This window comes from Plectropomus leopardus, chromosome 10 (assembly GCF_008729295.1).
Source record: "Plectropomus leopardus isolate mb chromosome 10, YSFRI_Pleo_2.0, whole genome shotgun sequence".
Taxonomy (NCBI): Eukaryota; Metazoa; Chordata; class Actinopteri; order Perciformes; family Serranidae; genus Plectropomus; species Plectropomus leopardus.
This window is the reverse complement of record NC_056472.1, coordinates 34642245-34657730: the sequence shown is the minus strand read 5'-3', so window position 1 is coordinate 34657730 and position 15486 is coordinate 34642245. Positions and strand designations below refer to the sequence as shown.

At 40.8% G+C, this 15486-nt stretch overlaps 1 protein-coding gene across 1 annotated transcript in view; it reads left to right on the top strand.

Moving 5' to 3' along the window:
* Positions 1–5426: 5426 nt before the first annotated feature.
* LOC121949594 (titin-like) overlaps positions 5427–15486 on the top strand; it is a 240933-nt gene continuing 230873 nt past the window's right edge. The window contains 5 exon segments of the mRNA XM_042495327.1: positions 5427–5584; positions 12270–12373; positions 12510–12713; positions 14521–14808; positions 15201–15283. Coding sequence (XP_042351261.1) covers positions 12283–12373; positions 12510–12713; positions 14521–14808; positions 15201–15283 — 666 coding nt within the window. The 5' untranslated portion in view covers positions 5427–5584; positions 12270–12282.

Here is a 15486-nt window from a genome sequence, read left to right as displayed (position 1 = left end):
CTGTTGATGTCAGGTGACTCAGATATGAACTCAGTGTGTCAGAGCTGATGTTGGGGGCTCGTCATGTGACCTGTGGGGCTGTGTGCTGTCTGACCTCATGACTTCATCATTCAGGTGTAAAGACGAAGAGATGTCGGCCACCGGGCCATATATGTAGTTTGATGGTCAGTCACTGGTTGTTGTTGCTTTCTGACTGTTACTGTACTCGTGAATAAGTGCTAAGTTAGTAACTGTGTGTTCTGTAAAGCACCAAAAAACAACTGCATGCTCAAATCTGACACATTGTCATTAATAATACCCATGATGCTTCAGTCTGGCTGTCTGGTGGTGCAGGTGGGCGACTCTGTTGATGTCAGGTGACTCAGATATGAACTCAGTGTGTCAGAGCTGATGTTGGGGGCTCGTCATGTGACCTGTGGGGCTGTGTGCTGTCTGACCTCATGACTTCATCATTCAGGTGTAAAGACGAAGAGATGTCGGCCACCGGCCTATATATGTAGTTTGATGGTCAGTCACTGGTTGTTGTTGCTTTCTGACTGTTACTGTACTCGTGAATAAGTGCTAAGTTAGTAACTGTGTGTTCTGTAAAGCACCAAAAAACAACTGCATGCTCAAATCTGACACATTGTCATTAATAATACCCATGATGCTTCAGTCTGGCTGTCTGGTGGTGCAGGTGGGCGACTCTGTTGATGTCAGGTGACTCAGATATGAACTCAGTGTGTCAGAGCTGATGTTGGGGGCTCGTCATGTGACCTGTGGGGCTGTGTGCTGTCTGACCTCATGACTTCATCATTCAGGTGTAAAGACGAAGAGATGTCGGCCACCGGCCTGGGCCGAGCGCCAATGTCCTGCGAGGACGGGAAACACTTCCCCTTTAACCCCGAGGCGATGGACTCAGACGCTGCCGAACGTGTCGACAGCAGCAGCAGCGGTGGTGATGATGATGGTCATGGTCATGGTGATGGTGATGGTCATGATGGTGGTGGCGATGGCGATCAGTGGCTGGTGGTTGAAGTGTTTGACATTATCAGTGCGGACTGGCAGAGCTACTTGGGTACTCTGTGTGTTCTGCTCTGGCTGCTCTACCTGATTCTGCTCTGAAAACTCTTCTCCACTGCGGGAACTCGACTCCTCCACCAGCCGCACCACTGCGAGGTTCTGCTGCAGCGTTTACTGTTTGCAGGCGTGGGACAAAAAACGAAAGAAATGTGTCGCCAACAGTAGTCGCTTCATGACGCCCATGCATGTTTACACAGAACCAACCACCGGCGACATCGTCCCGCTCCAGTGTGCGACGATACGCTGCATCACGGCGTCCCATGATCGAAGGAGACGTGACGGGCGTGATGTTTAACAAATGAGGGTCCTCCTCTCGCACGCCATCAAACATACCTGTCGGCAGCGCTTTATAAATCAATGACATCACACTTCATTGACAATCATTTAGTGTCTCTGGTATCTGGCGGCTGATCTCGTCATGAGCTCCTGAATCTGTGTTTGCAGTTTGTGAACATTTACAGCTGCTGTTTGTCTTCTTTGAGTTAGCTGCTAATGGCTGCTTTTTAAATCCTCCACAATGTGTTGCACACGTCAACATTTCATCAACACATAATCAACACGTCATCATCATGTCATCAACATATCATTAAAACATCACTCATCACGTCTTTCCAGCTTTACGTTTTACACAGATCTCGTAACGGCGCTCCCGGCTCAGAGGTGAAACCACTCTGTCCCTCCTCTCTACAATCAGATGTTATTCACAGAACGGCGAGGCGGCATAACGGCGTGATATGTCCGTCTTGAACAGGCAGTGTGAATGCAGCGAATTATGATTAATGAATCTGTCTCATTTTTGTACCGTAATTTGGATGAAATCACACCGATCCTCCACATATGAACTTATTAGGATGACCGGATTCAGACAACACGTGGTCCAATGGGACAACGTATCACATGCTTAATAGGCAGCCGGACGTCATCTTTATTTTTCTTTATAAGAGCACATTTAAAAGAATCCAGTGCAAAATTGTATTTATTGATTTAACCTTTATTTAACCAGGACTCAGGAGTAGTCCCGTTGAGATCCAGAATTCCCTTTTCCTGGCTGAAACAGCAGCATGACGAATTTAACATAAAAGAACAAAAACACAAAAGCAAACAGTCAAAACAGCTTCAAAATGTTCACGCGAGCAGCGAGCTGGCGAACAGCCAGTTATATATATCCTTTGCAGTGTTCAGAGAGCAGACACACATTTAGTGTCCAAAAGATCCTTAATCCTGTTTTTAAGATCTCAGGCTGATACCAGAGTCCAGCTGACACCAAGATGACAGAGCAAAAACTCTGAAAGCACTTTCACTAAAGCAGCACGGGCAGAAGTACAATATAAATAAAAGTATTTATATTTGAGAAAAGTAGTACATTTTGTCCCTGAAATCCAGCCTGAATCCCGCTGGGATCAAGTTAATCCAGATTTTTTTTGGATTAAAGGTTTCTGCATCCTGTTAAAAAGTTTGAAACAACACAAACTGAAACTGAAAACTAAGACTGAATCACATCATCTGATCTGATTTCAGAATCCTTTTTTTGTTGTTGTTGTTTCTGACAAAGCATTTTGAAGATTTGATCCAATTTGATAACCGAAATCTAATCAGATTACATCTGAACGCAGCAGCTGACAGGAGCCCACAGCGATAGTTTCCCTGAAGCAGATCCAGAGTGAAGGTTCGACATTAAGGGAACTGTAGGGAACATGCTTAGTGTCTTATGACACATTAAGTTAGGAGCTGTTTTATTTCCCACCGTGGAGAAGGCTTCAAACATGCACACACACACACACACACACACACACACACACACACACACACACACACACACACACACAGATCTTCTGCCCCTTTAGGAGAATAAAACTGTCAAAGTCATATTGACACTTTCAGCTGTGTATCAGCAGTTAACCCTTAAATCTCTGTTTTATCCAGAATATTTCTTCTCATAAGTGCCTCAGCTTCAGTCCAGCAGTTAAGGGATTTCCCTGATGTCTTCATTGTATATTATACTAAAGTGTTTCAGGTCATAAAGTGTCACTCGTGTGTTCTCCTCTCACCTCCTCACTGTATTCATCTCAGCAGAGAAATATTAGAGAATAAAAACGTGTGAAGGTTTTTGTTTCAGCTCTTCTGTTTTTTCTGATTCACTTTTTGTTTCTTTAAAATAAAGAATCAGTCATATACCCTCTGTCCTGGTTTGATTCAATCACACACACACACACACACACACACACACACACACACACAGATATATACTATATATATATATAGCTGATTAAGTGTATAGTATTTTATTACTTATTTTTCCAAGATTTTAGGCATCTATTGGTTATCTATCTATCTATCTATCTATCTATCTATCTATCTGTCTGTCTAGCTCATACACGAGCGCCGAAACAAAACGCTCATGCTCTCATGGCGCGCGCTGTGTGAAACGTTGCGACACGTCGACGCACATTACGTGAATTGACGTTTCGATTGAGTCGACCTGTTGCCCTGGCCCTAATATATCAATCTGTATGTCTATCTATCTATCTATCTATCTATCTATCTATCTATCTATCTATCTATCTATCCATCTATCTATCTATCTGGCTATCTATCTGTATGTATGTAACTAAAACAGCATGTATATAATATGTGTCTAAAACATATTTCTGGAATGTTTTTAATTTAGTATAATTAAATTCATTTCATATTTATATTTAGAATTCATTTAATAATCTGTTTTTTCGCTTTGGCAACGTTTGTGACAAGCCTTCATGCCAATAAAGCTGATTTGAATTAGAGCGCGATCTGTGACGTCGGCGCGCTGCACGTTACTTGCTGACGTCACGTAGCGTTCCGGGAACAGGTCTCTGATCGTTTGATCTTTTCTTTCCTTCATTTCGCGGGTCTCCAGCCGCCGTGCTCGTGTTCGGTTGTTCGCTGATCTGACAGAAGTTCGCTCTCTGACCGGGATCTTGTCGACTTCGTCTGAAACAAGAGAAAAAGGTTTAAATGTAAAGTTCGTTCAGCCTGCCGCCGCACTCTGAGCTAGCCGCTAACCGCCGTTAAATGTTCGTTAGCGTTAGCTTCATTACCGGGACACATTTAATCTCTGCCCGGTGACAGGACTCGCCTGAGGGGACAACACAACACCTGAGCGGCTGCTGCTGTTTCGCAGGTAAATAAACTACGTTGATTTGTGCGTTAAAGTTTGTTTTCTGAGCGTTTAAACGGAGCTAACGCTGCTGTTAGCCTGAGGCTAACGTTAGCCGACAGGTAAGAACACCTGCGTGATGTCACGTTCACCTGCAGCAGCTCCTGAATCAGGGTTTCTGTCCTGCTAACGAACATAAATAAGAGTTCTGTTCAATGTTCGCTGCAGTTTCTGCTCTGACTCAAACTGCTGCGCGAATACTGTCTTTGACTCACTGAGGACTCTTCATATGTACATTCAACTCTGATCATACTGACCAAGGGTTTTCTCTTGTTTTTGAGGAATTTGTTATTTTTATCCTGAAATTAACAGAGATGGAAACACCTGATTTATTATTATCATAATGGTCAAATCCCAGATCCATAAATAGACCGAGGTTTATTGCTTTATTGCTTTATTGCTGGTAAAGTGTTGAGTATATTGCTACAGAGCGTTGTCCCCCAGCATTAATAATTATTTTTGTTTTCGTCTCTCTCAAAAGAAATTGTCAAACACTGATTAATAAGTACTTTTACTACCAATACTTTGGAAAAGGCAGTTTTATGTGTAAGCCACATCTCAAACAGCAAGATGATTTTAAAGGCTTGAAACATTATAAAGGATACAGATTTACGATAAAGACGTGTAAATGTTTTTAATTGTACTTCTACACCATCACAAGTAGTACTTATTAATCAGTGTTTGACCTTTTCTTTTGCTTTATGCGTTTCATTGTCTCTAAATATAACTTTTTTCTGTCTTTCCTCTTTTTTTTCTACGATTTTTTTTGTTTGTAATAAGTTTCTAAAGTAAATTAAATCCAGAAATCTTACTGACACATGCTGACTTCTGCTTTAACAATATTAAGTACATTCAGCTCATAATACTGACTTTTATTTGAGTCTGCTGGTAGTACTTTTACTGCAGTGATCTGTGTTATGCAGGGCTTTTACTCTCAGTGAGGTTTTAGTACTTTTTTTGCAGTAAAGTGACCGACAGGTGTGACGAGTTGCATAAAATGTCTCCCCTGCTCTCCCATGATGCCCTGCAGGCTGACCAATGGGAGGGGGTCCCCTTGTGATGTCACAGGCGTATAAAGCCCCCGGCGCCCGGCCGCCCGCTCTGAGCAGAGTCAGCGTTCCCGGCCTGGACGCCTCGGCTGGAGGAACTGCTGTCAGGAGAAAAAAAAACAAAACTACAGCGCTCACTGTAGTTTTGTTTTTCAGAGCGGGTTCCTCGGAGGCTCAACGTTTCTCCTTCTGGATTCTGTCGCTAAACTTTCTGGATAAAGAGACTTTTGATTCCTGAAGCCCGCCCCCCCGGGCCGCCCAGGCATCCTTGTGCACACAAGTAAGTGTCTTTAAACTTCTGAGCGGCGTGTTTTGAATTTGACAGCTGACACACACACACACACACACACACACACACACACACACTCACTGGCTGCAGTTTTCAGTCAGTTTTTCGGGGCGCCGAGGCTTTTCGCTGCCTGAAGGTTAAAACGGGGCGTCCCAGAATAGCCCTGATAGCAGCGGGCTGGACTCTCAGCTGGACGCCTGATGGCTTTTTAAGGGAATCAGCCGCGGGGCTATCAGTTGCTCCTCCAGCTATGTGCCGCCACATGGTGGCTGTCAGTCAAAGGGAGGTGCGGAGGAGGAGGCGGAGGAGGGGTGGAGGTGTTATTTTTAGTGTCCTGTGTGTGTGTGTGTGTGTGTGTGTGTGTGTGTGTGTGTGTGTGTGGTTGCATTACACAGAGCTCTGTGTCTCACAGGCTTTTATTTTGGAGGAGAGTGAGCAGCTGTCGGTGTGTGTCATTAAGCGTCAGTATTTTTAGGTCTCAGTGGGGATGGAGGGGCTGATCACTCAGTGTGTCACAGGTTCGATCCCGCTGCAGTGATTTGATTTTAAAGGAGAAAGGACTTTGTGTCTGCTGGTTCTCGTCCTCACTGTTTCAGCTCACGTAGAGTTTCTGATTTATTTCGGACCGATCTTGTTTTTACGCTCAGTGATCCTTCCTGCGCTGAGAGAGAAAACGAAAACCTGAATCTCGTTCATGACGAATCGCTGAGTCAAATGATTCGACCGCTGACACGAAGTCTGACTGATGCTTTGAACCTCTGATCTTCACGGAGCAGTGCTGCTTATACAAACATTACAGTTTTTGTATGAAAATGTCGTTTTTGCTTTTTGTTGTACAAAAAAAGGGAACGCTTCATTTTTCCAAAAGAGGACATCGAGAGGAGAGACGGCAAAAATCTGGGATAAAAATTTACATAAAATTCAATGAAAAATCATTTTAAATAGAATTTAAAATAGTTGAAGAAAGGAACAGAAATATTTTCACAATGAAAAGAAAGAAAAGGAGGGTGTGTGTGCAGTTTGCTCTGTATCTGCTGTGAATCTGAGGTCGGCCCGTCTAATGTTTAATGTTGCAGCAGAATATTAAAAACACAGAGGAGCACAAATAAAACAAAATAAAACCCCAAAAACATGAGAAATGGATGATTTACAAAGCATCCAGACTGGCTTAATAATAGACGAATAAAACTCCTTCACTGAGGTCGAAGCATTCATGCCACTGTGTAAAAATACTACATACAAATGGGAAAGCCGTTCATTGTACTTCAGTAGAAGTTTTATCAGAAAAAGAGAAAATAAAAGGAATAAATGATGAAGTGCGAGCATGACACTGTGATACTGTCTGTGTGATTATTATTAGATTATGATTATTATTAGATTGTGATTATTTTTAGCAACGTATGTATGAGCAGATTTTTACTCTAAAGATCATTTTAACAATTTTATACACAGTTATCAGATTAAACTACAACAAGTTATCATGTTTTATAAAATCAAACATCTTGATCTATCAAGTGAAAAGTGCAAAGTTTTCCCTCTGAGAAGCTATGAGCTCGAAAAAAAATCAAGTAAAGTATGAATAGCTCACAGTAATACTACAGTAATACTGCAGTAATACTACATTAATACTACAGTAATAGCAGCAGATGTCAGTCACTTTGATCTCCTTTTATAAACCTGCTGGCTCACCTCTTATTCACTTTGTTATAATAACAATAATAACAATAATAATAATAATAATAACAATAACAATAATCATAACAACAACAATAATAATAATAATAATAATAATAATAATAATAATAATAATAATAATAACAATAATCATCATAATAATAATAATAATAATAAGTAGAGGTGATGTTTGAGGGAGTCGTCACGTTAAGATCGACTCTGATGAGGCGTTCAGGGACCCTCAGAGTTCAGAGAAAAATCTCAAACTAAAACAAACACAGTGATAATCTCTTGATAAAGAGATTATTAATCTCAAAGGGACCAAACTGCTTAAATAAAGGTTCAATAAAAATGAATAAATTAAATTATCACATGTGAAACTTAAAAAAGCATCTTAAAATCCTCTTAATGCATCACACAGCAAACATCGCAATCAAAATCCAAACTAATGAAAAAGGTTTTATAAAAACCTCTTAAAAACATCCTCATTTACAACAAAAACCCAAAACAACAAAGTAAGTGTTTTTTAAGTTTTATACTTAACTTTCCTTCTAATCTACTGAATTTATGAGGAATATTTGACCAAATCATTGGTGATTGACAGAATTATGTTGGAATTAATGATATTTTAAGGGACTCTTGGTTAGTAATTCAGATAATTATTATTTGGGTAAATTAGTGGATAAATAATTGGCCTGTAAGGAATTAAGTGTTTATTAAGGGATTTATAATATGCAATCAAACATCTTTAAATTTGCAAAATGCACATTTAGGTATTCACCTGATGTTTGGATTTTTTAAAAAAATAGTAATTACTGAGTAAATTAATTGATTGTAATATTAAGGGTTATTATGGGTTTTTAAGGGATAAACCTTGAGACTCCCCTCAAAAGCGTCTGTGTTTCGTGTTTATCTTTCTTAATTCATCTTAACACGTTTATTCGTTTTATTGTTGCGTCTGCAGCTGAAGTGAGCCAAATGTTCAGAGTCTCGTGAGTCTCTGCAGGATGTTCACACCAATCAGAGGAGGTTTTATGACCCGTAATGACCACGACGTCACGGCCAGACAGGAAACTAACCGAGAACAGGCAGGGCCAACCGGAAAACCAGGACCGGTCAAAGACAGCCGGTCCAGTCGAGGTCAAAGAGAGAACTGAAACATCAGTTCACAAGGGGTTAAAAAAGTGTTATCAGCGAGCTCAGACTGAGGACAAACTGCCGGCACATGATCTCATTCAGGACTGAAACCAGAAACTAACGGCGGCTAAAAAGCTCGAAAATGAAACCACTAAACGACGATAAAAAAAACAGAAGAGAGTGACCGTCAGTAAACATCAGAATGTGCACTTCGATCTCCGTGATCATCAGCAGAAACTCTTCTATCAAATCAAGTAAAACTGAACCCAAACACTTCACATCCTAAACTCTTTATGCACTTTTTTCATCAACCAAATCATGTATTCTAAATATATGTAAACTCCTACAGCTGCGTATTAACCACATTTTTGGCTTAAAGTTGTTTTAGGAAGTAAGAAACAAGTAAAGATAAAAATAAAGACCGAAGCTACAGCAGACGTCCCTGTGGAGAAGTGGTTCAAGGTGCACGTCACGTGACTTTGCCGGTTTGACTCCAGTTTGGACTTTAGTTGCATCTTTTCCGTCTCCTTTGTCTTTTGTCAGCTGTGAAATGTGACGCCGCCGAACCGCTGGACGTGTTGCTCACAGACTCCACAAACCCCAAACAAAACGGCACGCATGTCAGCTGAATCAAAATGTAAAGTGATACTTCAGCTGAAATACAAAAATAATACACTTGTATTAGTTAGGCTTTTGTACTTTTAAAAATAAAATTACTAAAATAGACAAGACAGGACAGGACAGGACAGGACAGGACAGGACAACCCTTTATCTGTCCCACAGTGGGCAGATTTGCATTGTTACAGCAGCAAAGTGTGTGCAGGATAAACTAAGCAAAAAGAACAATATAAATAGTAACAACAGGACCCAAACTCAGGAGTTAAGAGTATTTACACCAGTAAGTGCACATGCAGGTAAATTGCACTTCAGCTCAGTTCCAGTTGGTGTGTGTATGGTTCACTGGGAGCACTGGGAGCTGTGCTGGTCGGTCAGTCTGACAGCAGCATTTATGTCTTTTAAAAGCAGGAATATTTGATATTAGATACAAATCTAAAAGATAGATCAAATATTTGAGTAAAACTGGACCAAAAATGCATTTTTAAACAAAACCAAAGTGAAGTGGATGCGCAGTGAAGACCAGCTGAAACTGAGCTGGAGACCAGTTCCCTCAGAGGGTTAAACACAAGTTTTAATCTGCTCTGAGATCAGCTGCTGGTTCATCAGTCAGACTCTGTGGAGCCTCCTGCTGGGTCAGATCTCTAAAAATAGAAACCGCCCGTCTTCATCACTCTTTGTCGCAGAGACGGCCTCTGCAGCAGCTCCAGAGTTCCCGCAGATCCTTAAAAAGTCTTAAAAGTCATCAGATTCAGTAATAAAAAATAAGGCCTTCACTGGCTCTAAAAGACTTTAACTGATCTTTCAAAAGTCATAAAAGTGCTCAGACGTGGATTTTAGAAAGAGTTTTTTTGACACTACAGAGTGAAATCTCAAAATATTGTTAACATCTATTTTTTCATGAAATAAATTCCTTTTCTTAAACTCGTTTTGAAGGGAATCTAAAAACAAAATCATAAAACCCCGAGAACCGTCCACAAACTGCAGATTATTCTCCTCTGCTGGGAAACTGAAAACACTTTTATGAAAATGTATCGTGTTCATTGTCTTCACGTGTCTCACTCTAAAAAGGGCTGTTTTTTTTCACATTTGACGTCGATAATCTGCAGTTTTCACTGGACCGAAAATCAGGTTTTATGTTATAATAAACATTTGGGCAAAGTACACACACACACACACACACACGCATTTAACACACGCAGCCTGCGGGGCCTCTTGTGGTGCAGTAGAACGGCCTGGTGGTACTAGTATACGTGTTTAGTGTGTACTTCGGGGTATGTGTTGTGACGGATAGTAATCATATGTCAACCAAAGTTAAAAATGAAAAAAAAAAAAGACGCAGAATAAAAAATTAACAAGAAAAACAAAACCAAAGTTGCGTTAAAGATGTGAATCAAAGTTGGATTTGAGCGTTTTGATTCTGAGCTGCTGAAACGTTTTCACTGAAACCAAGTCGATAAAAAATGCTAAATAAATACATACTCAGGTTTGACGTCCTTCTCTGATTTCAGCGTCTCCGTTTACGTTCCGGCAGATTCTGCGTCAGGTTTTTGGGGACACGTCCAAACTTAATGAGAAGTCAGACGATCAGCTCTTCTTTTTCTGATCGACCATGTTAACGTCAGTTTCGGTGAAGTGCTCGGAGACTGTCGTAGAGACAGAAAGTCGTGCCGACGGTCGTCAGGAGCTCGTGTCTTGTTTCACAGTTTGACATTTTCTGATTTTACACGCTGAAAGAAAATCACGCGGCTAACAGACAGCTGCTGCTCTCCTGTTTAATCCCACGCAAAAATCTCTGAGTATTTCGCGTTTTTCGGTTACTGCATCTGTACTTCTGATATGTATCTAAATCTAAAATCTGAATATGGACGCAGTGTTTTCTGACAATACCTGATGTGTAGGATTTCACTTTGATATATTTGGATGTTGTTAATAATAATTATTACTTTGAACATGTAAAAAAGTAAATAGAGAAATTATTATTCAAAAGCAGACGGACAAAAAAAGTATTTCCAGTGAAAAACATAAAGCATCAGAAAAGGTCAAAGACGTGATGAGCCGGTTTACGTGTTGGAAAAGGGAAAAGAAGGAACGTGTTTGAGTCCAGCTCGTCTCCGCACATCGTTGAATTTTCATTTCATTCAAATTCATCAAAAGCTAAACTCAAATGAATTAAACATATAGACATACTTCCACTGACCAAAAGTCAAATATCTACAGTTTTTTAAAAATTATTTTTCATTATGATTAACAGAAAAAAGAGGAAGATAAATGAGGAAAACATAAATATTAAATAACCAGAGTAATAAATAATAAGCCCTGCAAACAGCTGGTGACTGTCAGACTCTTTGAACAGCTTTGGTGAACATGAGATTAAGGTTTGGCATATAAACCAGTTTCTGTCTCTGATGGTGTTTGATGATAAATATGTGAGAGACTCTGAGCCCGTCTGATCACAATCCCAGGATTATGAATGTGATCGGCACCGACCGAATGTTGTTTTTAATATTCTGTACGAGCTTTAGATTATATGATTTGAAATTTTCTTCAGATTTAGTTCAAATGTAGCTTTTTATTTCTTAATTTGTAAAGTTTATATTATTATGAGGTAATGTTGCTGAGAACTGGTGGATGATCCTGTTTAAAGATGTTTTCTGCGGAGCTGACGGTTGTTTTTGGTGAAATGAAACTGGTCATGAAATCATTCGTCACTTTACAGAAATGATTATTATTATTATTTTTAATAATTACACTGTTTTTGCTCTGTTTCATCGGTGCCAAAAAGTCTGGAAAGTGATTTCCACTGTTGTCTCTTTTCTTGTCTCTGCTGAGAAAAAAAGTGAAATATGTATTTCCCAGCATGCCCTTGTGTCCGGTCAGCGGCGTGTGGCGTTGGAGCGTCTCTCCTGGTGTTTGTTGTTGAACTGAGACTAAGATGGTCGTAAAAAATACAACTTTAATGTGATCTTGTTCCTTATTTTACAATACCAATAGTATAAGTATAAAAGCCATTAAAAAGTATATAAATAAATCAACCTAAAGAGTGAAATTAGCAGAAATGTTACGGTCGTTACGGTGTGTTTCGGGCAGGATGAATGAGTGTAGGAGCTTTGATGGAAGTCCACTTTTCTGTTTGAATGTTTGATTTTTTTGAATTGAGAGGATCTAGAAAGTTGTTGTGCTGTTTGTTTTGTTGTGACCGTTTTGTTTGTTTGTTTGTTTGTTTGTTTGTTTGTTTGTGTGTCCGCAGGGTGCCGACCAACATGTCAACACAGGCGCCGACGTTCACGCAGCCGCTGCAGAGCGTCGTGGCATTAGAGGGTAGTGCCGCGACGTTCGAGGCTCAAGTTAGTGGTAAGAGACTCGACTGACTCGACTGACGATTCACACGTTAAAGTTTTTGATTTAAAACGATCTGAACAAGTTTCCAGACGAACGTCTGTTTGTTGTTCTCTGACAGCAGACCGTCCGGTTCCTCTGTCCTCTGCAGGTTCTCCAGTTCCTGAGGTGAGCTGGTTCCGTGATGGCCAGGTTCTTTCCGCCGCCGCTTTGCCCGGCGTTCAGATCTCGTTCAGCGACGGCCGCGCTGTTCTGAGGATCCCCGCCGTGACCGCCGCACACAGCGGGAGATTTTCTGTTAGAGCCACCAATGGCGCTGGACAAGCCACGAGTACCGCCGAACTCCTCGTAACAGGTGAGACACACAAGACGACCCGCAATGAGACACAAAGCAACGTCAAAGTCAAACAAAAGCACAACAGAGAGATATACAGCAGCCACAAAGAGACACAAAACAACCACAAAGAGATGGAAGATAACCACAAAGATGCACAAAACAGCCACAAAGAAAAATAAAATGACCCGATAGCAACAAAACAGACACAAGACAGAAAACAACCAGAGACAGAAAACAACCGTGAAGAGCCACAAAATGATGACAGAGAGATATTAAATAACCACAAAAAAACTGAAAACATCCACAAAGAGGGGGAACCAACCACATAAAATGACCACAAAGATGTGAAACAGCCACACAGAGACATGACACGTGAGCAAAGATTCAAAATAAGACGAAACGTAGAAGAGCCACGACATGACGACTGATATTTCAGAAGCTTCGTCTCTGCTTTCCCGAGATGAGTAAAAGTAAAATGTTGTTTCTGACTCGAATTTAGTCTCTCAGCTGGGGGCGTGGCCTGATATTTAATCCAGTGATGAAATGGATTTAGATGCAGCTGTTGCAGCTGTTGCAGCATGTCTCTGTCTGCATCACGGAGGCAAAAAACAGCCACAATCAGATGCAATCAAAAAGACGAAACTATGTTAAATGGCCACAAAAAGACTCAAAACAACCACAAAATGACCATAAACAGACACACAATGAACATGAAAAACACAAAATGTCTGCAAAGAGACACAAAACGACCACAGAGACACAAAACGACCACAAAGAGACACAAAACAACCACAAAGAGACACAAAACGACCACAAAGAGACACAAAATGACCACAAAGAGACATGAAAGGGTCACAGTCATGAATTTAATCGATGTTTATCTTCTTCTTACAGAGGCTTGATGAGCTCTCTCCTGAGATAAAAGTGAAATATTGTTTTTCTGAGTCTAAATGTGTCTCTCAGGGGTGGGTGTGGCCTGTCCGCAGGGGGCGTGGCCTGATACTTTATCCAGTGATAAAACGGATTTAGATGCAGCTGTTGCAGCATAGCTTTCCTTAAGAGGATTCTGAACTTTATTAAGAGATTAACAAGTCGAACATGAACAGGTGAGGATGATCACATGTCCGAGTCCGAGTCAGAAAACTCCACATGTCAGCTAGAAACCTGCTTCAACATGTGAAAGAGAGCCCAGGGGTCAAAGGTCATCTTTATGTGTACACCTTTACGTCGGACCAGATCCGTGTGTCCATCCTGGACTCTGGCTGCTGTCTGAACCACTTGAACCTCACTCAGTCCTCGTGTGTGTGCAGTTAATTTTGTTGATTTTCTGAATTTTCACACGACAATCACAACATTTAAATGCATTTAAAATAACTCTGTCTGAAAGGATTATCTGACCAGTCTTTGGATGTTTGATGGAAAATTATTGGACTACAAGTTTGATAATGGATTAAGTTTTAAGTCATTTTCCAAGCAGAAATGTCGAACATTTTACAGTTAAAGTTTTTCCTATTTGAACATTTCTTGTGTTTCTGGTGTTAATTGAATATCTTGAGTTTTTCCACAGTTGGTTGGAAAAAAACCCAAAATGTGTTTTGGTGTCGATGTCATACAGAGTCAGCTATTAATTGATTTATCCATAAGGTAATCTGCAGATGAATCGGTTAACGCACAGAGACCATCGGCGGCTTTTTCAGACTTTTCAAATGTTATTGTTGGTTGTCTGGTTGCAAATAAATTAAAAAGATGCAAGTGAGACGGCTGCAAAGTAAACATGTCCTCATACAAACTATCTTAATGAGACACTTGACCTCTGTTCCCGCAGCCGAGACGGCGCCTCCAAACTTCCTCCAGAGACTTCAGAGCTCCTCGGTGAGACAGGGCAGCCAGGTGAGGCTGGACGTCCGAGTCTCAGGTATCCCCACACCTGTGGTGAAGTTCTACAGAGAGGGAGCCGAGATCCAGAGCTCGGCCGACTTCAGGATCCTCCAGGAGGGGGACCTGTACAGTCTGCTGATCGCCGAGGCCTTCCCAGAGGATTCTGGGACATATTCTGTGACCGCCACCAACAGCAGCGGACGAGCCACCTCCACCGCCGAGCTGCTCGTTCAGGGTGAGGACATCTTTTTCTATCAGCTGCTCAAAAATTTTAAATCAATATTTTTGATATTAATATTTTTTAATTTATTTTATGAGTGAACCTTTAACAGCATCAGAAAACATGATTCATCTTGATCTAGTTGTGTAGTTTGGCTGCACAGTATATTGTTTTTTATTGTCATTGTGATTTCAAGGAGCTCGATCAGCACATCGTTAAAGACAGCGATGTTGCACTCAGGGATTTTTTTAAGTACTTGAATGAGAGTTTCAGTAGAAAACTGCATTTTAAAATCCAGCTGCAACAGTTAATTGAGAATTAATTTGCAACTATTTAAATAAATAATAAGTTTTCCTCACGTCCTGTATCTAGATCAGATTAAACCCATTTGTGTTTTTGCGCTGCAGGTGAAGAAGCTGTACCTACCAAGAAAACTAAGACGATTGTTTCCACATCTCAGATGGCCGCTTCCCAGACCAGAGTGCAGAGGGTGAGACACTGAAAACACAACCTGGGTCTAATCTGAGAATGACTTTTATTGAGTTATCTGGATACATTTTATTAATTAAAAACGGAAACATCGAAACCTGGAACCTGAGACTGTTAGAGAATGAACGGTTTACCAGATAGCTCCGTAAACTTTAGTAGTTTCACTCTGTGGCGTCCCACAAGGCTCAAAACTGGGGCCCTTTG